Source organism: Oncorhynchus mykiss, chromosome 17 (assembly GCF_013265735.2).
Source record: "Oncorhynchus mykiss isolate Arlee chromosome 17, USDA_OmykA_1.1, whole genome shotgun sequence".
NCBI classification, from domain to species: domain Eukaryota; kingdom Metazoa; phylum Chordata; class Actinopteri; order Salmoniformes; family Salmonidae; genus Oncorhynchus; species Oncorhynchus mykiss.
The window spans coordinates 20391931-20414315 of NC_048581.1; the positions used below are offsets into that span (position 1 = coordinate 20391931).

At 43.7% G+C, this 22385-nt stretch overlaps 1 protein-coding gene across 5 annotated transcripts; it reads right to left on the reverse strand.

The window, feature by feature from the left end:
* Positions 1 to 1182: 1182 nt before the first annotated feature.
* On the reverse strand, positions 1183 to 21942 carry keap1b (kelch-like ECH-associated protein 1b). Of its 5 annotated transcripts, none has more exons than XM_036949278.1 (10): positions 21169 to 21280; positions 13275 to 13469; positions 11736 to 13081; positions 11189 to 11290; positions 9896 to 10141; positions 8271 to 8567; positions 7196 to 7575; positions 5133 to 5338; positions 4696 to 4872; positions 1183 to 3380 (listed from the first exon to the last, which is right to left on the reverse strand). In XM_036949278.1, the coding sequence occupies exons 3-10, from the start codon at positions 11940 to 11942 to the stop codon at positions 3103 to 3105; spliced, it is 1893 nt and encodes a 630-aa protein (XP_036805173.1). In that variant the 5' UTR covers positions 11943 to 13081; positions 13275 to 13469; positions 21169 to 21280; the 3' UTR covers positions 1183 to 3102. The 5 variants fall into 5 exon arrangements, with proteins under 5 accessions (XP_036805173.1, XP_036805174.1, XP_036805175.1 ...); XM_036949279.1 differs by lacking the exon at positions 21169 to 21280 and adding an exon at positions 20503 to 21139; XM_036949280.1 differs by lacking the exons at positions 13275 to 13469; positions 21169 to 21280 and adding an exon at positions 21802 to 21942.
* Between the last annotated feature and the right edge of the window lie 443 nt (positions 21943 to 22385).

Genomic DNA, 22385 nt, shown 5'->3' on the forward strand with positions numbered 1-22385 from the left:
AAGCAAGTCCCAACAGCAATGTTCCAACATCTGAAAGCCTTCCCAGAAGAGTGGAGACTGATGTAGCAACAAATGGGGGTACAAACTTCATATTCATTCCCATGATTTTGGAATGAGATGTTCGACGAGCAGGTGTCCCCATACTTTTGGTCATGTAGTGTATATGGAGTTGAGTTTAGGCTACTTATCCAAATCTACTGTAGCCCAGTCCCTATTTTGCATTCCGCTGCCAGATTCACCAAGGGAATGTGAAATGTCAAGTCATTATGAATGGCCAGTACTTACAATTAATTACTTGGTTTACAGCCTACAGCTATTATAAAATAAGAAATAATATTGAACAAATATGAAACAAACCCTTAATAGTAAAATATGTTAACTATTATTTTAATATTGCAAATTTAATCAAAAATCCACATCATCAATGTTATCAATAACTTGTGATATCGTGGCCATCTGGTGGTATGACGAAAATCAGTGTTTAGGCGCCATCTTGTGGCAACATGATGCAGACCACAGAGTTTCTAAACCCAGAGGTGCAATATTGCGAGACTTCTGGGAACGCTTGTGAAGCAGACCATGCCAGAGTTTGGCGTTAGAGAAGTCAATTAGAGAAGTGGAAAAAGTATTCCTTGGTTGTAAACGTTTTCGAAATCTGAAAGGCACAACCGAGATTCGAGACAGTGTCTTAAGTAGCTGAGCATGTTATGACTAACCTCCTGAAAGTGACAAACTGACAAGTTCTCATTTTCGTCAAAAACAACAATATATCGAAGGCATGCCTTTGATTTGACGCGAGACGACCGTTAGAACCGATTACGTGTCTCTGCGCATGATCTTAGCCAGACAAAGTCGCCATGACATCGCCTAGGAGCGTGATCGGGGATTTCTATTGGAGAAGCAGTTTCTGCCCATCTTCGTACTGTACTGTCTTTGTGCAGACACTCCCTGATCAGGGCCCGGTTTCCCGAAAGTATCATAAGGCCAAGTTCATCGATGGTTCTAACGAACCGGATCCAGGTGCCGTTCTCTCAATGCTAATTGGAGTATTGCTAAACTAGGCTCAGATCACCCTCTTCATTTTGATCGAAAAGGCAAAAACGTATCCTATAATCAGCACTTCTAAATCAGACTGTGTGAATATGAGCCCAGAACTGGGATTTCGACAAAGAAACATATGCCTCTGTTAAAATAAACATATTTTAATATACAATGTGTTTTGTACAGTGTTTGTTTGCTGAAAAATGTACAAAGCATTTCTTTAAATATTCTATTTCTTTAACTACTAAGAAGAGGAAAAAAGTCCCTTTCAAAAGAGGCAACCTTTCTTTACAAATGTAGGCATTCAACAGGCATGCCTAAATACAATGCATGCTTCTCATTAGCAGGAAAACAATATCAGAGTCCAATTGTAATACAAAGTCGTAGTCAGTCAAAGCAAACAAGAAAAAAAGGACAAAATGAATAAATAAAAAACCTCAGGTCTTAAATTCTTCTGTACAAGACTCCATTGGAATATAATATCAATGTATAAAACATCACTTAAAAAAACCTTTGTAGTTTAATTAAACCGCTGTTACAAATACATTTCTTTAAGTAGCCTGTACTAAATAGCACTCTATTCCCAATTTAGTTTTGGCAGGCTCCGGCCCACTGACATTCCTTCTCCATCGAGAGAGCAGCGGAATTCAATTCAGTACGAGTCATTAGGAAATATTTAGTGCACTACTCTTGATAAGGGCCCATAGGGCTCTGGTCAAAAGTAGTGCATGACATAGGGAATAGGGTGCCATTTGGGATTCAGTCCTTTTCTCCTCATCTTCCCATTTAGTGACATTATCAAATGTGACTTAATGCACAACAATGGTCACTTGACCCGTGGTTTGGGCAGATGTGTGTACGAGTGTTAAAACCCAAAAGCAATCGCAGGGGGGAGATTGGAGATATATGTGTGTGTAATGTTTGAAAATTAATTGACACTTCTTTTGTCCTTATGGGCGGTCCTTGTGAGTTCCCTACTCTAAACACTTTTCAGTACATTCCCGTCCCATAAATTCTTTATGATTGGTTTGCGACGCTACTGAGCCGATAGTATCTAGACTCAGTCTTGGGGCTCTCTAGGCCTACTTCGACCACTGTAAGGCTAAGTCTCCAACCCTTGGCCCAAGCACCAACGTGCTTTCTTGCCACCAGAGAGTGGTCTGTATACTGATGGTGGTAATCATGCCAGCAGGCATAGTAATGGCACTTATATAAGGAAAACCCTAGAATTCCCCCATTTGTCCACAGACTTTGCCAAAAGTACTACAGATGTAGGATCTTTAATTTGAGCCAGTTTGCTACAGTAGGAAAATAATCCTTCAGCAACAGGAAATGTGAATTATGTGGATTATAATTAAGGGACATTTTTGTGTAGGGTTGATACATTTTTCGTTAGGTAAAATCAAATCTAAAATTTTCAGTGGAAAATTCAAACTTTAGAAGCCTTTTTAAACCTTGAATACACTACAAGTTTGCATTTACTGCTGTTCCGGAAAATTCTCAGCAAAAGGTACTTTGTCTTACACTTTCTTGTTGTTTGAAGGTATGCAATTTTGTATATTTCTTCCCCTCCCCAAAATATTTGGTTTATCTGCACAGGCTGGTCTTGAAATAGAAAAAAAGTGACTACTAATTTAGTAGACAGAGGTTAGTTAGTAGCCTTTCAAATATATTGTACAGCCCTTTCTCCTCTTGGTGTAGACCAGGGAAACATTGGTCCAAGAGGGCGCTATAGTGCTACTGTGGTGGTATGGGATGGAGCACATAGAAGTAGATCTGAACAGATTAAACAATCTAGAACTCCTATTTCTTTGCCCATCTGCATTGTTATCACGGGAACAGTGAGTGAATCGACGTGCTAGATCATAAACTATATACAATTTATCATTAAACAACTTGTCACATATGACTGAAGTTGTGTGAAACCAACATGGCTAGGGAGGGCCTCTGCGATCTTGTGTTTTTCAGAAGACCTGTGTTTCTGTCTTCTATTCAAGGCGGGGGCGCTTTTGCATGGAAAACTGAAGAGGACTGAGCCAGGGATGGTGGAGAGCGTACGACTCAAGTCCCCTTGCCGAAGGCACCGTGTCTGGAGTTATGGTGCGATCCAGAGTCCCCTCCTGTCCCTGAACACCCCAAACTAACACCCTCACAACCGCCAGTGACCTCCGTCCTCTCATGCTTCAGACACTGGGCCAGGTCCTTTTGGCAGGGCTCCATGGTAACGGCCACGCCCACGCCACTGCGGCCCGACATCATGCGGGTCACCTCCGACCACGTGTCCGTCTCCGGGTCATAACACTCCACGCTGTCCAGGAACGTGTTCCCGTCATAACCTCCTGTAGAACGGAGGAGGAGAGGAGAAGCACTCTTTAGGGCATAGGATGGGATTTAAAACACTTTTATAACATATCGAGAATTGTATCTCAAATGTAAATAATAATACATGCATTTTATATAGTGCTTTTCATTACACGTTGAATCGCAAAGTTGCTTTTCAAAACAAAACAATTTAACAACAAAAAATGTAGGAGGATCTGGTAGTTATTGGGCGAAGGTCTTTCATCATGGGCAGTTCAGAAAGGTAGTATTATGGCCTGAGGAAGCATTGATGGAACAGCCAGGCAGGGAGGTAGAGACATCTGACAAGACAGGCCATGGAGCTCTTCATCAAGTACCTCGTTGTCTGTCGAAGTTCACAGCTCCTCCTCTCTAGATCAGGCTGGTAGCACCCACCTGGGTCATGCTTTGGGGACTGTAAAAGCGCAAATAAGACCACCACACCGCAGCAGTAGTCCTGAAAAGCACCCTGCGAGGCGAGCCTCTGCATCACCTCACACCGCTTCCCTCTAGGAGCCGGAGCAGGAGGCCTAAAAGTGCCCTACGAGGAGAGCCTCTGCATCACCTCACACCGCTTCCCTCTAGGAGCCGGAGCAGGAGGCCTAAAAGTGCCCTACGAGGAGAGCCTCTGCATCACCTCACACCGCTTCCCTCTAGGAGCCGGAGGCCTAAAAGCGCCCTACGAGGAGAGCCTCTGCATCACCTCACACCGCTTCCCTCTAGGAGCCGGAGCAGGAGGCCTAAAAGTGCCCTACGAGGAGAGCCTCTGCATCACCTCACACCGCTTCCCTCTAGGAGCAGGAGGCCTAAAAGTGCCCTACGAGGAGAGCCTCTGCATCACCTCACACCGCTTCCCTCTAGGAGCCGGAGCAGGAGGCCTAAAAGCCGATGCTGTCGACCAGGTGTTGCTGCTGTATCATTCAAATGGAGCTAGCTGCCAATTATAAACTGACTTGCCAATAATCAGTCCTGCAATTCCGTGAGACACCACCAGATAGGTCTCTCGACAAATGGTAAAAAATAAAATAAAAATGTAACAAAATAAATCAATAAATAAAACCAATAAGATATGCTTCTCTCTGTCACTTCGACACTGGAAAACTAAATGTGACCTAAACACTGTGGTACTAAATACTGCACATCATATGGGGGTTGATTCTGTCATAATGTATTAGCAAAAACAAAATGGGTATTTGGGGAGGACTCCGGGGCTTTGTTTACGGTGTTCAAAGAAAGAATTCTTAACCCCGAAGCAAATGACTCATAATTACGCTAAAGCATTGTTGCAGTAGAACCTGCTTTTACAATACCCACCCAGTACATAGATCTTCCCATGGTGCGCGGTGACCCCCAGGGCGGAGCGCCGGTGCCTCATGGAGGCTGCAAAGCTCCAGGTGTCAGTCTCAACGTCGTAGCGCTCCACTGTGTTCAGCTGGTTGGTGCCGTCGTAGCCCCCCATCACGTAGATACGGTTCCCCAGCGCACACACACCTGATATGGGTCAAAGTTCATTATTAGAAGGGCCTTCTTGACACAGGTAGGACTTTAGGCCTACTTGCAGGTTTCACTCTGAATCTCCACCCTTTACCCAGGAAAGTCCATTTAAAATCGATTTGAAAACATTGGATTTGTGCAAGCATGGCTGGAGAGTTTCCACCACATTCCTGTCCGTGCCTTAAGGGGCGTGTAAGTACATGTGTCGAGAGAAGGGTAGAGAATCAGAGCGTACATTCTGTCCCTTTGTTCCTCACCTGCCCCAGAGCGCACAGTGTTCATGGCAGCCATGCTCTTCCACTCATCCCTCTCTGGGTTATAACACTCTGAGGAGGAGAGGCGGTGTGTGCCGTCGAACCCGCCCACCGCGTACAGCAGCCGGTTGATGACCGCCACGCCCACCCCGATACGCCGTGTCAACATGGGGGCCACCAGGTGCCACTGGTCCCTGTCTGGGTCATACCTGAGGAGGAGAGACAGACACAGTCAGTCAAACACACCGACAAAACCTGCGGGGCAGGATAGAGACACGCCCACAAAATCAATCAACCAACTGGACTATATTTAGTGTGAGGTTGGAAAATCGTGACAAAATCATTTCTTCCTGGTTTATTTTTAGGCACAAACAACAAATACTTTCCTTGAGATAAAAAATAAAATACTGTATATAAACTCAGCAAAAAAATAAGTCCTCTCTGTCAACTGCGTTTGTTTTCAGCAAACTTAACATGTGTAAATGTTTGTATGAACATACCAAGATTCAACAACTGAGACATTAACTGAACAGGTTCCACAGACATGTGACTAATGTAATAATGTGTCCGTGAACAAAGGGGCCACCAGCTGCATTAAATACTGCAGTGCATCTCCTCCACATGGACTGCACCAGATTTTCCAGTTCTTGCTGTGAGATGTTACCCCAATCTTCCACCAAGGCACCTGTAAGTTCCCAAACATTTCTGGGGGGGGGGGGGGGGGGGGGGTGGCCCTAGCCCTCACCCTCCGATCCAACATGTCCCAGATGTGCTCAATGAGATTGAGATCCGGGCTCTTCGTTGGCCATGGCCTACGATGACATTCCTGTCTTGCAGGAAATCATGCACAGAATGAGCAGTATGGCTGGTGACATTGTCATGCTGAGGGTCATGTCAGGATGAGCCTGCAGGAAGGGTACCACTTGAGGGAGGAGGATGTCTTCCCTTAAACGCACAGAGTTGAGATTGCCTGCAATGACAACAAGCTCAGTCCGACGATGCTGTGACACACTGCCCCAGACCATGATGGACCCTCCACCTCCAAATTGATCCCGCTCCAGAGTACAGGCCTCGGTGTAACGCTCATTCCTTCGACGATAAACACGATTCCAACCATCACCCCTGGTGAGACAAAACTGCGACTTGTCAGTGAAGAGCACTTTTTGATAGTCCTGTCTGGTCCAGCGATGGTGGGTTTGTGCCCATATGCGACATTGGTGTCTGGTGAGGACCTGCCTTAAAACAGCTCTACAAGACCTCAGTCCAGCCTCTCTCAGCCTTTTGCAGACAGTCTGAGCACTGATGGAGGGATTGTGCATTCCTGGTGTAACTCGGGCAGTTGTTGTTGCCATCATGTACCTGTCCCGCAGGTGTGATGTTCGGCTGTACCGATCCTGTGCAGGTGTTGTTACACGTGGTCTGTTCAGATGTTGTTACACGTGGTCTGCCACTGGGAGGATGATCAGCTGTCCGTCCTGTCTCCCTGTAGCGCTGTCTTAGGCGTTTCACAGTACGGACATTGCAATTTATTGCCCTGGCCACATCTGTAGTCCTCATGCCTACATTTGCAGCATGCCTAAGGCACGTTCAGCCAGATGAGCAGGAACCCTGGGCATCTTTCTTCTGGTGTTTTTCAGTCAGTAGAAAGGCCTCTTTAATGTCCTACGTTTTCATAACTGTGACCTTAATTGCCTTCCGTCTGTGAGCTGTTAGTGCCTTAACGACCGTTCCACAGGTGCATGTTCATTAATTGTTTATGGTTCATTGAACAAGCATGGGAAACAGTGTTTAAACCTTTTACAATGAAGATCTGTGAAGTTACTTGGATTTTTACAAATGATCTTTGAAAGACAGGGTCCTGAAAAAGGGACGTTTCTTTTTTTGCTGAGTTTACTTCCTTGTATTACATCACTTTTCTCCGTGCAGAAAAGAGCAAGTCCTATGGCGCAAAGGGCACTGTTCCAATCCTACATACCTAACCAATCATAACCCCAACCTAAGGACACAAAAAACACAACTCCCGCTCCCTTCATCAAACCTCCCAATCAGATCTCAGTTCTACGAACCTCTCCACGCTGTTATGATGAATACATCCATGCGACCCTCCGACAGCATAGATCATCCCGTCAATCACCCCCACTCCTATCCTGTTCCTGGGTACACTCATGGGAGCACAAGGCAACCAGCAGTTGTTCATGGGATTATAACAATCCAACGTGTTGGAGTCCATATTCCCGTCAGGAGCGTTGTTCCTTCCTCCGACAGCGTAGAACAGCCCAGAGATGACCACGGCAGCCAGGCCACTCCGGGGGACCTGAAGGTCAGCTAGCCTCAGCCAGGCCCCAGTACAGGGGTTGTAGGCTTCCAGATAGGACAGGGACTGACGGAAGTATCCCCCTGCCGTGTAGATGAGCTGGGGCACTTTGGGCGTGCGGCACGAGATCACCTAGGAGGACCACATAAATGTATCAATCAATTGATCCATCAGGAGATTACCTTGGAGACAAATACATTGGAAATATATATATATATATATATATTATATATATATATATATATATATATATATATATATATATATATATATATATATATATATTTATTTATTTATTTATTTATTTATTTATATATCCCCTTTTTTCCCTCCCAATGTCAATTCCGATCTTGTCTCATCGCTGCCCAATGGGCTCTGGAGAGGCGAAGGTCGATGACCCGCCAAACCACTCTCCTTAAGACCCGCCCGCTTAACCCGGAAGTCAGCTTCACCAATGTGTTCATGATGTCAGCCTGCAGGAGCCCGGCCCGCCACAAGGAGAGAGCGATGAGCCAAGTAAAGCCCCCCCACCTAGACGACGCTGGGCCACCCTATGGGACTCCCTGTCATGGCCGGTTGTGACACAGCCTGGGATTGAACCCGGGTCTGTAGTGACACCTCAAGCACTGCGATGCAGTGCCTTAGACCGCTGCGCCACTCGGGAGGCCGGCTTTGTAGTTATTTAATCAGGGTTCTTGGCATCAGTATTGGACGTTAAGTGCTAGATACAGCAGCAAGGCCATTGATACACATCAGAAACAATGGAGGGTGAGGCTTTAGAACTGTAAACAGGTTTTATTACCCAGAATACCAACCAACCATCTCACCTTGGTGGGCTTGTGGAGGGTGAGGTCCTGGAAGATCTGAGCCAGGTAGTCTTTACACTGGTCGTCCCACTCCAGAGACTGCAGCTGGGCTTGGAGGAAGTGTGGGGTGAGGGAGTGGCACCGCACGGCCTGGAGCAGGGCCTGGACGTAGGGCCGCCGGTTCTCCCGGTCGTACCGGACCCACGCCACACAAGCCTGAAAGACCACCGACTCACAGCGCACGTTGAGTTCGTCGCGGCTGATGAGAGTGACCAGCTGGCATTGGGAGAGGTTGAAGAACTCCTCCTGGGTCGCCACCTAAAGGTGAGAAGGAGGAGAAGGAGGCTGTTCTAAGAAAGGCATCACTTGGTTGCCAGTCTAAAATGAAGTCATGGAGAATAACAAGGGGTTATTGGATATGGTGCATGGGCAATTGTTAGGCTTTTAGAATTAAAAAGGGGGAGTAACACAGCATTTTGAAAACATTTTTATTCAATGGAGTACACTGAATCACACCTTTGGTATTCATCTTATTATGACTCATGATCATTCTTTTGGTTGTGGGAGTGTGTGTGTGTGTGTGTGTGTGAGAGACAATCAGTGATCTTTGAAGAATATATAGGAGACATCTCTTCCTGTTAACCAGCCAGCCAACCAGCTCTTCCATGGTTACAGTTTCAGTCTGACTCCCTGTGAAGTCATGCAGACTGACTGCCTGTACATTGAACATACAGGTAAACCCCCATGAGCCCACACACAAAACTAACCCAACACACACTCACCTAACCCACTACCACACAATAGTAGGATTATTCATATTGAGGGTTCAAGGGCCAAAGAAAGAAAAGAAACGAAGATGGTGCACAGTAACAGCTGAGACTATTTGCTCAGTGATGACACGCTGTGGTGCAGGTGGTGGTGCTCCACCCTAGCAAAGCCTTGACGTTTCCCTTAACTAAACACAGCGAGTCAGTTGAGGAAACGGACTCTGGCTTTTCAAAGACGGCAATTACAGGAAGAGACTACAGATCTGAGAAAAGCCATTCATCTGTATAGCAGCTGAATGGCCTGACGGTGACGGTGACACTAACGATAAGGTTGACTGAATGACTCATCCATATCAAATGAAGATAAGGAGAGACGCACAGTATCCGCTTGAATTATTTCAACTGATCGGAGTCAGGCGACGTGGTTATTTCCTGGGGGAACCCATAGGGCATATCGAAAGGTCAAGGAGCAAAGTGTCATGGTGAAACACTTCGTACCATCAACAGTGAGCATGCTCTGGATACTGGACTTTTCCAACTCGGGGGGAGAAAAGAGACTATCACTCTCTCCGAAGTGTGTACTTGTTCACTCCCCTCATGAGTTTAAAGGGATTCTCTCTCTATGGTTTGGAGAATCGCAAAACCCAAAGAACGAGGTTAGGCAAAGCTGATCCTGAATCAGTTGTGAGGGGGTTAAAGTGATGAAGCTTGTTATTTACTTCCCCAGAGTCAGATGAACTCGTGGATAGCATTTTATGTCTCTGTGTCCAGTATGAAGGATATTAGAGGTCATAACATGCTTGTTAGCTTTGGCTTGCGAAACTACCTCCAACCCTGGGGAAGTAGATATTTGCAGAAGACAGTATCTACACCACATACCTGGCTGAAGTTCATGTAGATATATTCCCGAGCTTTCTGATGGAGCTCCGTGCAGCTGATCTGCTCGGCGAAGCTGGCTATGCCGATGGCGTTGCTAGGGTCCAGCTGCGTAACCAGGAAGTCGCAGCAGGCCTTAACCACACTGTCGATCTGGTACATGACGGCGCCGTTCATGACGTGAATCACACACTTCTCCCCAACAGAGATGCTGGCCGTGTAGGCAAACTCTATCAGCCTGCCCATCACCTGAGAGAGAGAAGGAGGGATGTGGAGAGAGAGAAGGAGGGATTTGCAGAGAGAGAAAGGAAGAGAAAAGATTGGAGATGGAGAGAAGAGATGGGACAGATGGAAAAGAGAGTGGAGGGCAGGTGAGAGAGAATGAGACGAGAGTAGTTAGAACAGTTAGAAGAGACAGGAAGACAGAAAGGGGTTGATTCAATTACATCATTATTGTTGCATGAGGTTCCAGACTGACACAATCTGCCTCAGTACTGAGGAACTACACAATCAAATAAAACCGATCGAATCAAATTGTATTTGTCACGTGCTGAATAGAACAAGTGTAGACTTCACCGTGAAATGCTTAGTTACGAGCCCTTTCCCAACAATGCAGTTAAAAAGTAAGACAATTCGCAAATAAAAATAGTAACACAATAAATACTATCAAAGCCGTGGCAGTGTGGCACAGTTCTGAGTTAGCCTATGGCACAGTTCTGAGTTAGCCTATGACAGAGAGCAGTCAGAGATCTGCTGGTTTATCAGTTCCCTCATTAGTCAACATGGCTAATCCTGCACTCTCTGTGAGCTTGGTGTGTCTGCGTGTGTCTGCGTTTCTAAAGGCAGCGGCATGATTACGATCTCTCGGAGATAACTCAGTGGGGTTGTACGCACCAGCTGGAACAAAGAAGCCAGCGATAAAAGCAGGTGTGTGTGTGTGTGTGTGTGCGAGGGCATATTTTTACCACTGAAATACAACTGTCTTTCTTACGGAGTCAGTCTTTGGCCCCTCGTAGGAAAACGTGGAGTGACTGCCTTCCTATCTTGAATGCAACGTGGATAATTACAACTGGGACTTCTAAAAGTCAGCTCTACCGACACGCCTGGATGAAAGGTAGCCTTCCCACCCTCCTACTTACGCAGGTCTCCCTCATCTATCCAGTCTTCACTACTATTACTCACATGAAAACGCAGTTGGTTTCCATAGAATTGGTTAACACTTTACTTTAGGCCAACAGCTAGAAAGGTTTATTACATGCCCGTGGCAAGTCTTATAAAATGTGTTGTAACACTCACCCGGGGGTGTATGCCCTCGATGGGCACCACCTCCATCCCACACTCCTTCAGGCCGTTGGTGAACATGGCTCTGAAGACCGGAGAGGACGATGCCAGCACCACCTGTAGACGTGAACTGTCAGCTTGATATCTCAAACATATCAGATGTATCAGTTTTCCCCTCCCCATTCAGACCACTCCCAGACAGTCCTATCAACATTCTTGTTTGAGAAATTGCTCTTTGCTAGGAAGCTATTTTTGTTTATTTTTGACTATTTTAATTGAAAACAATCACAGTAAGGTCCTTAATTGTTACCCAGAAACAATTTGAGATAAATAAAAATATAAATAAAAAAGATCGGAGTGCCAAACAATTTTTCCCCTGACATTTTTGGGGGGAGTTTCACAGACAGAAACCAATCTGGGGATAGACAAAGCATGAGGACTAGAAGAGAAGGGCACAGACCCCCCTATGGCCAAGGGGGCACGAGTAGTCCGAAGTCAGGAGCGTTACCGCTACACCCGACTCCATCCACAGCATAACCGTTATGGACACAATGCTACACACCTTGTGTGCCACGAAGTCCACGGCCTCCAGGTCGTTGTAGCACACACGAAGCGTCACGTCGCACAGCTGGCCGTCCAGCCGCAGCTCGTTCATGATGGCGAAGGCGGCCGCCGTGTGGCTCTCCAGCGTGTAGCTGAAGACGCGGTGGCCGTTGCGCGTCGACGGCGTCACCACCGCCTTGCACTCCGTCGGGCACTCATTAGACATCCTGACTGACGAAGGATCCTTCCTGGTGCTTCTGTTGAAGCTGTGACAACAACTAAGAACAGTGTTGGGAGTGACTACTGCCGGACATCCTTGCTCACTGAGGGGCAAAGAGACACTAGGGAAATGTTGAAAACTGGAGGAGCTATTGAGGGATTGTGGAAGGCTACGACCCTTTTCCTAGGGCCTCTGTTGTTTTTTTGGTTGAATGTATGTCTGTGATTGTAGAGTTCAGAGAGTACTAAATCAGCTTTCTTAGAAAGGTCCGAAAGACGGTTTTCTTATCCCTTACTTCTTATTCTTCAATTCCAGCCATTGTGTCTATAAGAGTTTTTCGTACAGTCTTACTTATTCCACAAGCCCAGCCAGAGTGCACATTCAGGTGCTATTGTAAAACAACAAAAAAAAGACTTCTACATGAATTGCCAGTCATGGTTACGTATGTTATAACCAGGCCAATCGTAATCCACCACGATTTATGACATCAGTGTTCTAGATTCTCTCCCACCTGCCCTTGAGTAAACTTCTCTTCTCTTTCTCTTTTAATTAAAGGAACAGCAAGTATGGTCTTTTTGGCAGGAGGTATGCAGCGAGTCCGAAAAGACGCAGTAGGGAAATGACTGTTATTCACGTCCGCTTGTTGATAAGTTTTTTCTCCTAAAGGGGAACTTTCTGAACAAAAGAGAGTCTGCAACAGTCAGAAAAACAGACAGATGTGTCTAGTACTCTGACATCTTCTCTAAATTCCAACTACCTGCGTATTCCTTTTTCGCTCTGAGGCCCAAAAAACAGACACTGATATACTACTGCATCTTCAATGGTGGTCATAATTATAAATCAGGACTTAGCTCATGGAGCTACACTTCTGCCAGGAGTTGGGTAGAAGAGGGACAAGGATAGGGTAGTAGAGGGGTGGAAACTCCTAAAACTCTGTAGAGGGAGAAAAAAAAGAGCAGGTGCCAAAAATGTCGTCAGCGTAAGCTAGCAGCCCTGAGGATTCAGGAATGAGGGGGGGGGGGGGGGCTCAGTTTAGTTTGGTTGATCAGTTGCTCCACTCTAGAAGCTTTCCCAGAAGTCGCCCCGCTCTGGAATCTCAAATTGCACTGTTGTATTTACTGGGAAGGTCTGGGCGCCGTTGGCAACTAGAAGAGAAGAGAGAAAAGACAGGACAGTTAGGTGTTAGGGTGGACAGGGTTTATCTAATAGTGATGGGGGAAAGAAATCAATACATTTTCATATCGGGATATACATTTTGATGATATATCGTACTGACAATATTTAAATAATATTTTTGAGCTAGTTGGCTGTACCTGCACCAACATGTCAGTATCTTACCTTAATAGCTTGTTCACCATCTTCCTTTAATTTGTTTTTAGCACTGATTTCCATGTCTGATCAAAACAGAGAGTCTGGAGATAGAACTTTCATTTTCGAGAGTGATTTAGTATGTTCTACGACAAGCGAATGACTCAGCTAAATAACATTCCGAAGCCATCCAACCTCAATCACTCCAGTCAGAACAAAAGTGTCCTAGAACAGAAAGAGATACACAACATAGATAGATATACCTTTAAGGTAATCAAAGAGGATACAGTCACACCCATGGATCCTCTTGGGAGGGGTCACAGTTTCTCTTAGTCACTGTGACTAGAGTCAATGTGCTTTTAGACAACATCACAGCTCTAGGAGAGCTTGGGTGTCTCCACAGATCCCACACAAGGGAATGCAGAGTCCCTCCCCAGACCTGGGTTCAAATACCATTAGAAATAATTTCAAATATTGCATCTATGCTTGATTGAGCGTACCTGCGGCAATGGAACCAATAGAGATGTCTCAAAAGTGCAAACCCCACCCATCTGGCTCTTCAGGCAGACTAGAGCAAATGCTCAGCGTATTTGAAAGGTTTGTAAAAGAGTCTGAACCCAGCTCTGGCGGGGAGTGGGTAAGATAGCCCAACCACTAGTCGAGAGTCTGATCCGAGTGACGTACTTTCCTACTGAGGAAGACGGAGTGAGTGACTTAAATTAGGCCAGAATTGAATTAGTCATCGTGACTGAGTGTTTTTTTTTCTTCCCTGGACTGTCCTGTGACCAATCTGGCTACAGCAGTGGAGAGTAGGAAAATAACCTCACACACACACACACACACACGAATAAGTAAGCTACAGGCTATACAGGTGTTAAGCCTGTTCGTTCACAACTAGGCCAATACACAAAAAAAGTCACTATAGAGAGAGTCATAGTTACTCAGCAACAATTGTTATCGTGTTATTGCAGCTGCTCTGGCCTGAGTGGGTAACATAACTGCAATGTTACGTTTTGCACATAATGATTACCTGTACAAGCAGATAAGAGAACTGACTGGCTGAACTGAAGGGCTGGAGGACAAGTTCTGGCCTACCTGTTCTACATGCCTCCCAAATGGCACCCTATTCCCTATATAATGCACTACATTTGACCAGGGCTTATTGGACTCTAGTAGTAGTGCACTATGTAAACTCTTAGAAAAGAAGGTGCCACCTAGAACATAAAAGGGTTCTTCGACTGTCCCCATAAGAGAACACTTTGAAGAACCCTTGTTGGTTCCATGTATAACCATGTTGGGTTCCATGTATTGCCCTCTGTGGAAAGGGTTCTACATGGAACCCAAAAGTGTTCTACCTGGAACCAAAAACAGGTTATCTTATGAGGACAGCTGAATTAACCTTTTGGAACCATTTTTTTCCTAAAAGTGTAGGGAACAGGGTGCCATTTGGGCGCAGCCTTAGTTGTATGGTCTGCCTACCTACAGTTCTATCTAGGTAATTCTACTACCCTCCCTCTATATCACATGAAATCCTGTACAACTCACTGAAGTGAAACCAAGATTAGACTAATATTATGTGGTTCTCTGACCATTCTCTGTAATGAAGACAATGCTTACATTGGACACTGTCTGATATATTATTACAGTGTGTGTAGGCCTAACTAAAGTCAAGTTGGGTCGTTCCTACAATGCAGTGCCTTTTGGACCTTGTAACTTTAGAAAAAAGTTCAGAAAAAGGACTTTTGACTTTCAGATAAACATATTGGTCAAGCTCAGGCACTTAATTTTTTTTTTTAACCGGTTAGGAGCATAATCCTAACAGGGTGGAAATGTTGAGCCTAAATTAGCCATCGCACTGTGAGTGAGCAAGATTGAGCTTAAATTACTTCTACATCAAACATATTTTAACATTTATGAGTTGGACATACAGACTAACATGAAACATGGACAAATAGATCCAAGTGAGTGTTTATATTTATTTAGCTTTGCGCTGTTGTTTTCTCACCAAATAAATGAAGGGGTTGTTTTCTTAAATGGAGAATTACAACAAACTAACGGGGTGAAAAGGGGATATCAGGGATACACAGACAATCTTTAATAAAATACAATAATCATGAAAAAAAACATTGTTGAGAGAATTTAACTAGGACTATAAAAAAATAAAGATTAATTATCTAGATTTATTGTGGAAGTTGATGAATAACACCCAGAGACATGGCAAAACACCTACATCCACTAAGAAAACAGTTCCAAATGCATTCAAATTCAGTTTCAATATCCATATTTAAGGTAAAAGGACACCTGACCTTATATTTAAATCCTTTTGGATTCCACATTTTACACTAAAGAAGAAGTGATACTTCCTGGGGTAAGAAAAGGCACTGCATTGCAGGAATGTATAGTTAGTTACCCATTATAGCTTAACGAGGAGATGTAGGAGTTCTAGCTTAACTAGGAAATATAGCTTAACGAGGAGATGTAGGAGTTCTAGCTTAACTAGGAAATATAGCTTAACGAGGAGATGTAGGAGTTCTAGCTTAACTAGGAAATATAGCTTAACGAGGAGATGTAGGAGTTCTAGCTTAACGAGGAGATGTAGGAGTTCTAGCTTAACGAGGAGATGTAGGAGTTCTAGCTTAACGAGGAGATGTAGGAGTTCTAGCTTAACGAGGAGATGTAGGAGTTCTAGCTTAACGAGGAGATGTAGGAGTTCTAGCTTAACGAGGAGATGTAGGAGTTCTAGCTTAACGAGGAGATGTAGGAGTTCTAGCTTAACGAGGAGATGTAGGAGTTCTAGCTTAACGAGGAGATGTAGGAGTTCTAGCTTAATGAGGAGATGTAGGAGTTCTAGCTTAACGAGGAGATGTAGGAGTTCTACCTAGATGTAGGATACACAGCAGCAGTAGTAGGCCTAGTGGTAAGTAGACCTATATTGTGTGTCTGTTGTGTGAAATCTCATGGAAGGCCTATCCCTCACAGTTTCTTGAGAAAGATATGTCACAGTTTAATAGTAGCCTGTTGCTCAACACTCACTCTGACAACTCACATAGTGTACTCATCATGGACGAACTCACCCCCTCAACTAGCGGAGTTTACTCAACGGTGATATATACGCCGAGTGCACAACACATTAAGAACACCTTAATATTGATTTGCCCTTCTGCCCTCAGAACAGCCGTAATTTGTCGAAGCATGGATTCTACAAAGGTGTCAAAAGTGTTCCACAGGATGCTGGCCCATGTTGACAAAACTGTGAGAAGCATTGGAGTCAAGTTGGCTGGAGGTCCTTTGGGTGGTGGACCATTCTTAATACACACGGGAAACTGTTGAGCGTGAAAAACCGAACAGGGTTGCAGTTCATGACACAAACCTACTACCATACCCTGTTCAAAGGGACTTAAATATTTTGTCTTCCCCATTCACCCTCTGAATGTCACACATACACAATCCATGTCTCAATTGTCTCAAGGCTTAAAAATCCTTCTGGTCTTTAACCTTCATCTACACTGACTGAAGTGGATTTAACAAGCAGCATCAATACGGGATCATAGTTTTCACCTGGTCCATCTGTCATGGAAAGAGCAGGTGCTCTTGATGTTTTGTACACTCAGTGTACATCTCGATGGAGTTGAGTTGCGACAAGTGTAGGTGGACTCTAGGCTACCTCCAACTACATTGAGTCACCATCAGTCGATACTTGTAAAAATGTCAATTCTTTAATTGTTTCCTTGTACCTATGTTTGTTCTGTGTAGCTGCAAGCTTTTCGTGGTTTACTATCGAGTGAGTTTTTTTTTTTTTTTACAGGGACAGTGCACAGTTATCAACGTTTCAGTAAAAGTGCCGGTTTTAGCCAGCCGGCAAATGTTCAACCACAGTCACTGGGCAGGTTATTAAAAACAATTACAATAGAGACAATCATTGAGCAGTGAGCACACACAGAGCAACATAGGACAAGCAAGATGTAGCATACAGACAGAGCAACATAGGACAAGCAAGACGTAGCATACAGACAGAGCAACATAGGACAAGCAAGACGTAGCATACAGACAGAGCAACATAGGACAAGCAAGACGTAGCATACAGACAGAGCAACATAGGACAAGCAAGACATAGCATACAGACAGAGCAACATAGGACAAAAAGCAGCAAGGCAAAATTCATAAAAGCAACAAAGTGTTTCCACACCTCACAAGCTACAGACAACATGGAAAGTGGCAATATACATCTAGGGACCATGTTCACAAATCTGATTGACCTTTAGCCATGTATTCATACATTTTGTGAAAGTGTGATAGGTGGTGCAGTTATGTGTGTCTGATGGCAGTGTATTCCAGACATGGGAAGCTCTCACAGAGAAAGCGGATTTACTAAAGGTGATTTTCCTTAAGGGAACTATACAGTCACCTCTCATGGCAGACCTTGTGGATCTGCTGCCATATGTTTGGGTTTTCTGTTTAACAAAAAAACTGAGTGAAATACTCAAATCTTTATTTTATTTATAAAAGTAGCATTTTACATGAACCCTGCCAAGGGAGCTATTTGTTAACTGATAAGGTGCAGCCCATCATGGCCGGACAGACTTTCAGTTTTGGAAGCGGACGTATTGAATGCAATTTTATCAAAATATTAATTCCAAATTCAACTGACAACTCTATAACAATCAGGACAAGCACAGGTACACAGTAAGCGTTAAAGAATGGATATTTATAAAAGTATCGTGTTGTGGTGCACGCTTGAAGTCGTAACTTCCTACTCCATCGAAAGACTGTCGATTACGGGGTGCAATTTGACAGACGTCACATAAAATGACGTTTTTAATCAAAAACAACAGATTTCAGCACCCAAAGAAAAGCCTGCAGTTAAAAAGGACAAACATGCGCCCCATTCACGTGCTAGTCGGAACTAGGAAACTCCACAATTTCTGACTTGCTAAATGGTTGTAGTTAAACACGTGCCGCGTTCAAGCAGTTAACAAGTTGGAAATGTCAGTTTCTTTGATCCGACTAGCACGAGAACGCAGCAATAGGTACAAGGGAAATCATTAAAGGGTTAGTTAACCCAAATTATAAAATGACAATGGTTTCCTTACCCTGTAAGCAGTCTATGGACAAGTTATGACAGCAATTCATGCTTTAGTTTAGTTTCCCTGGCACTGGTTCCACATTCCGCATTTTAGTATTTGTGGCACAAATCCCATTCACATCATGGGAAAATATCTCAAATTGATTGTGAAGCTCAACAAAGTCACTTTTAAATAAATGATTTGAACATTATGCGCAGAAAAAGCTAATATCAGTCCCATGACTTGTGGTGGTACCATAGAAATAGAATGAATAGAACGGGCGTCCCCATTCAAGTCATAATGGGTGGACTGGCAGCAGGAGCTGTCGGTGCCATTTATGATGAGGGAGGACATTTTTTTTTTTAATGAGCATAGCCTTATTTCTATTACAGCATATTGGATGACTGTCATTCACATTCCATTCACCCAGCTCAATGTAACATTGATAGGTTTAGGTTACTACACGATACTCAAATTGTCCCTATACCCATCATGAGGTTGCTACACACTAGCCTATGAATGAAAGTTTACAACGTAGGGAGCACAAGTCGAGAGAAAATTTTGAATAATCAAGGTTACAGACATTGACACATTCAATACCGCCTGCACTCTCTTGCCTGCATCTAGCTGATTTAGGGTGTAATAATTACTCCAACAGTTGCAAATGAGTTTCTATTGGAGAAATTCAGGTGTTTATCCCCATTTCGTTTGCTTCTGTTTAAGAAACGTTTTTCAACAGAATCGGCAGAATGAATACACCCCAAATCACACGCAAACACAGTTCACTTTCAAAGGAGCCACATACAATCAACATGATCACTTTGCTTGTTAATTCCTTCTCACATCTTTGCGCTCTCCTCCTCTCAATTTTCCCCCTTTGTTTGTGGACTTCAGTGCACAACACATCAGCAGTCTGTGACCAGGTGAAAAAACCTTTCCCAACCAAACCATCATAACCACTACACACAGCTTACATCTTTGTCATCATATTAGCGAACATCATACTCATAAACAACATAGCTACTAGAACTAACGCATATTAATCGCTACAAATCATGCAGTACAGTCAGCAAGCAGTTTAGAAGTTACACCTGCCGGCTCCAGTGGCAATAAATTAATCAAACCAAAAGCTTACCTTGACTTGGAAAAACGTTCCAGTGTTGGATAGCCATAGCCTGCTAGCTAACATGGCATCACTCTCTGTTTGAGCTGTGTGCTTGAGTAGGCTAAACTATCTAGCTGCATTCGCTAACTAAGTAAGTGAAAGTGGAGAAAATACAACAAAATATAGCTAGCTCTCGCTTGCTTATTCATTTTTTAAGAAATTAATTTGTTCAAAACTTTTCAACTATTGTCTTTCTCTTTGAGTCAACTACTCAGGTATTTTTACGAAATTCACTCCTTTGAGGAGCCTCCACTAACTGTCACATGTTGAGTGTACCCATGCTTAGGTTTAAGATAGGAAGGTTAAGACAATGGAGTCACAATAATGCAAAGGGTCTACCGCTCTGAATCAACCATGGGACCAGCTCAAGCATAGTAGCTTCGCTGCTTAGGCAGAACGCAAGCGGTCTGAAGCAGATCATAAGGTTGGTGAAAAATTGCAATTGAAGCTAATGCAAGACAACAACAAAAACATCTAGCCAGCTAGTTAGCGTGTAGGTTGAAGATTACAATGTTAAGACAACGGGGTTCTAATATCCCATAACTCTTTGCAATTCATGGGACCAGCTTTGTAAATTAGAAACTGCCCTCGTAGTCAATGTACGGCTACACACTTCTGGGCAGATCACGATGGAAGCCTGTATGGAAGATATCCATATTACTGGGATTTACACTACAGATATCCCTCAACGGGCCTACAGTCCCCGGCCTAAAGTAGTCACTTTCTCCGCGCCAAATACGATAACGTTACTTCGCAGAGAACGACAATAGGTTTCAATTTTATGTACGACATGAGAGATACGCACATGCAACAAAGTAGACTACAAAATTGCTGGATTGTCTGGGGAAATCTGTATTGTTGCTTAATCGGAGTTACACTAGTAACTCGATCCCATAACTTTCTCGCGCTTCTTAAATAATTAATTTAGACAGACATTTCACATTTGGATATATATTGACACTAGACGAACGACAAGCCGATCGACTACCGGTAGCCTAACCTTTCCTAAACTATCTGAAACAATGCCCACCTGTATTAAGAACGAAGGCTTATTTCAAACAAGATTGATAGGCACTGGCAATGCGCCTTCGCCAGTGACTCATCTTATCGTGGACTGTAACTGACTGTGATGAGGGAGCAAATTACGGAACTGCGTGTACCAAAACATGACCCAGAAGTCAAGAGTCCCTTACGTAAACGGACATAAAGAAAGTGCTTACCGCGCAAATATATAGCACCATATGATTTTGCTACAGATTTCAGACAAAGGGATGGCGATTTCCCAACAAATAGGCTACAGTGATACATTTAGCTTGCTTGGTGAGTCACACTTGTAACTGTTATAGCTAAACACATTGAAGTGTTGGCATGCACGGACGTTAATACTTCACTACTCGTTCACAACAAATATGACCATTAGGCAACCAGTCGATGTACTATTAGGCTATAGCAACAAAACACCACGGCTATTAAAAGCAAACGCTGTGAAAAACATTGTCAGACAATCAAAATTAGCTTCGCTGTCAGTAACTGCCTGGCATTATTGGTGTCGACTCGATTCGTGGGGGAAAAAAGGTTGCCGATTGGAATCGGAAACATCATTCATGAACATTAACATTCTCGCGACAAAATCACTAATATTATATATCTTCAAAATCAATCGTGATCTGCTTTCTTAATAGTAAAATAGACTCACATAGCTGAATAGTTCCATCGCTGTCTGTGCGCCACATAGGAACGGGGGAAAGCTGTAACTCACCATGACTAAGCATTGTACGAAACTGATTCTCACTGCCAAAATAAGAGTGGGCCTCAATACGAGTCTGCTGGCCTCCATAGACATGCATGAGCGGTGAACCGCGAGCGGAGGGAGGGGACTTTTACGGAAGAGGAGTTCTTAGAATAAAGGAAGCGGGACTAGTTCTGCGTCGTTCTAAACGCGCTATTGACACAATTAGCCCAATTTTCTCAAAATATATATTAGAAAGCCGTATTCGACGAAATTGTACAATCTGTTAAATAAACGTGTGTGCACTTTACAGAAATAAGGAATAAAGCTTTGAATGAAGTGCTGGCTATGCACTTTTCAATAAAGCTGAGTTACAAGTTCACACAGAAACAAAGCACAGGGAAAACGGAATGAATCATAACAATAAGCTACAGTAGATTGAATGAATGGAGCTATCTTTTACACTGACAATGCATATTTTTCTTTGAATGAATGACGTCATTCTGAAATAGACAGCTGTTCAGTTGAATAGGCCTAAATGAAAATATACATTTTGTTACATTCAACAACCCCATAATAACATATTATGATATGGCTCACCTGATATAGCTCACTTCATATTCCCATGGATTTGAACCTTTGTGTACATTTTCCATTCAATTTCACGATATCACGATATGATTATTGTACAACTGGACACGTAATATATACGGCTTGTTCCAGGTGCGGAAGGTGCTGACACACCAATACATATTGTTCTCCCCTGGGCAGTGTTCTGCCTAGAGAAAATACGTAATTCCAGCAAGTACTGTAAATTCCAGAACGGAGCCACAAGGTGGCACTAAAAGCTTAGTTTGTTATGCTGGGCACACAATACACATACCCCATTTCCTTGTCCCAAATATTTTATTCCTTGCATCCACAACCCCAGGACGTGGGTGCTCGCATTACACGATTATTTCCTAGTTGATCCTGCCTGGTGTTCTACAGAGTGAATTGGCGGTTGTTATTGTCTAATTGCGTTGTAGCACATGCTCATACTACGTTTGCAGACAATGAAAGATCAGCTATGGAAAATCAGATTTCCAACATTTTGATGCCATATTTACAATTATATAAAATACACTACATTACCAAAGTATGTGAACACCGTGACACTTGCTTGTCAAACATCTCATTCCAAA

What these genes read in the sequence shown, in the direction of transcription:
- keap1b (XM_036949280.1), bottom strand. Translation starts at nt 11,942, where the DNA reads ATGTCTAATGAGTGCCCGACGGAGTGCAAGGCGGTGGTGACGCCGTCG. An exon ending in TCGAGGGCATACACCCCCGG is followed by an intron (nt 10,142 to 11,188) that starts GTGAGTGTTACA and finishes TCTCTCTCTCAG; the next exon opens with GTGATGGGCAGGCTGATAGA. An exon ending in CACTGTGCGCTCTGGGGCAG is followed by an intron (nt 4,873 to 5,132) that starts GTGAGGAACAAA and finishes GACCCATATCAG; the next exon opens with GTGTGTGTGCGCTGGGGAAC.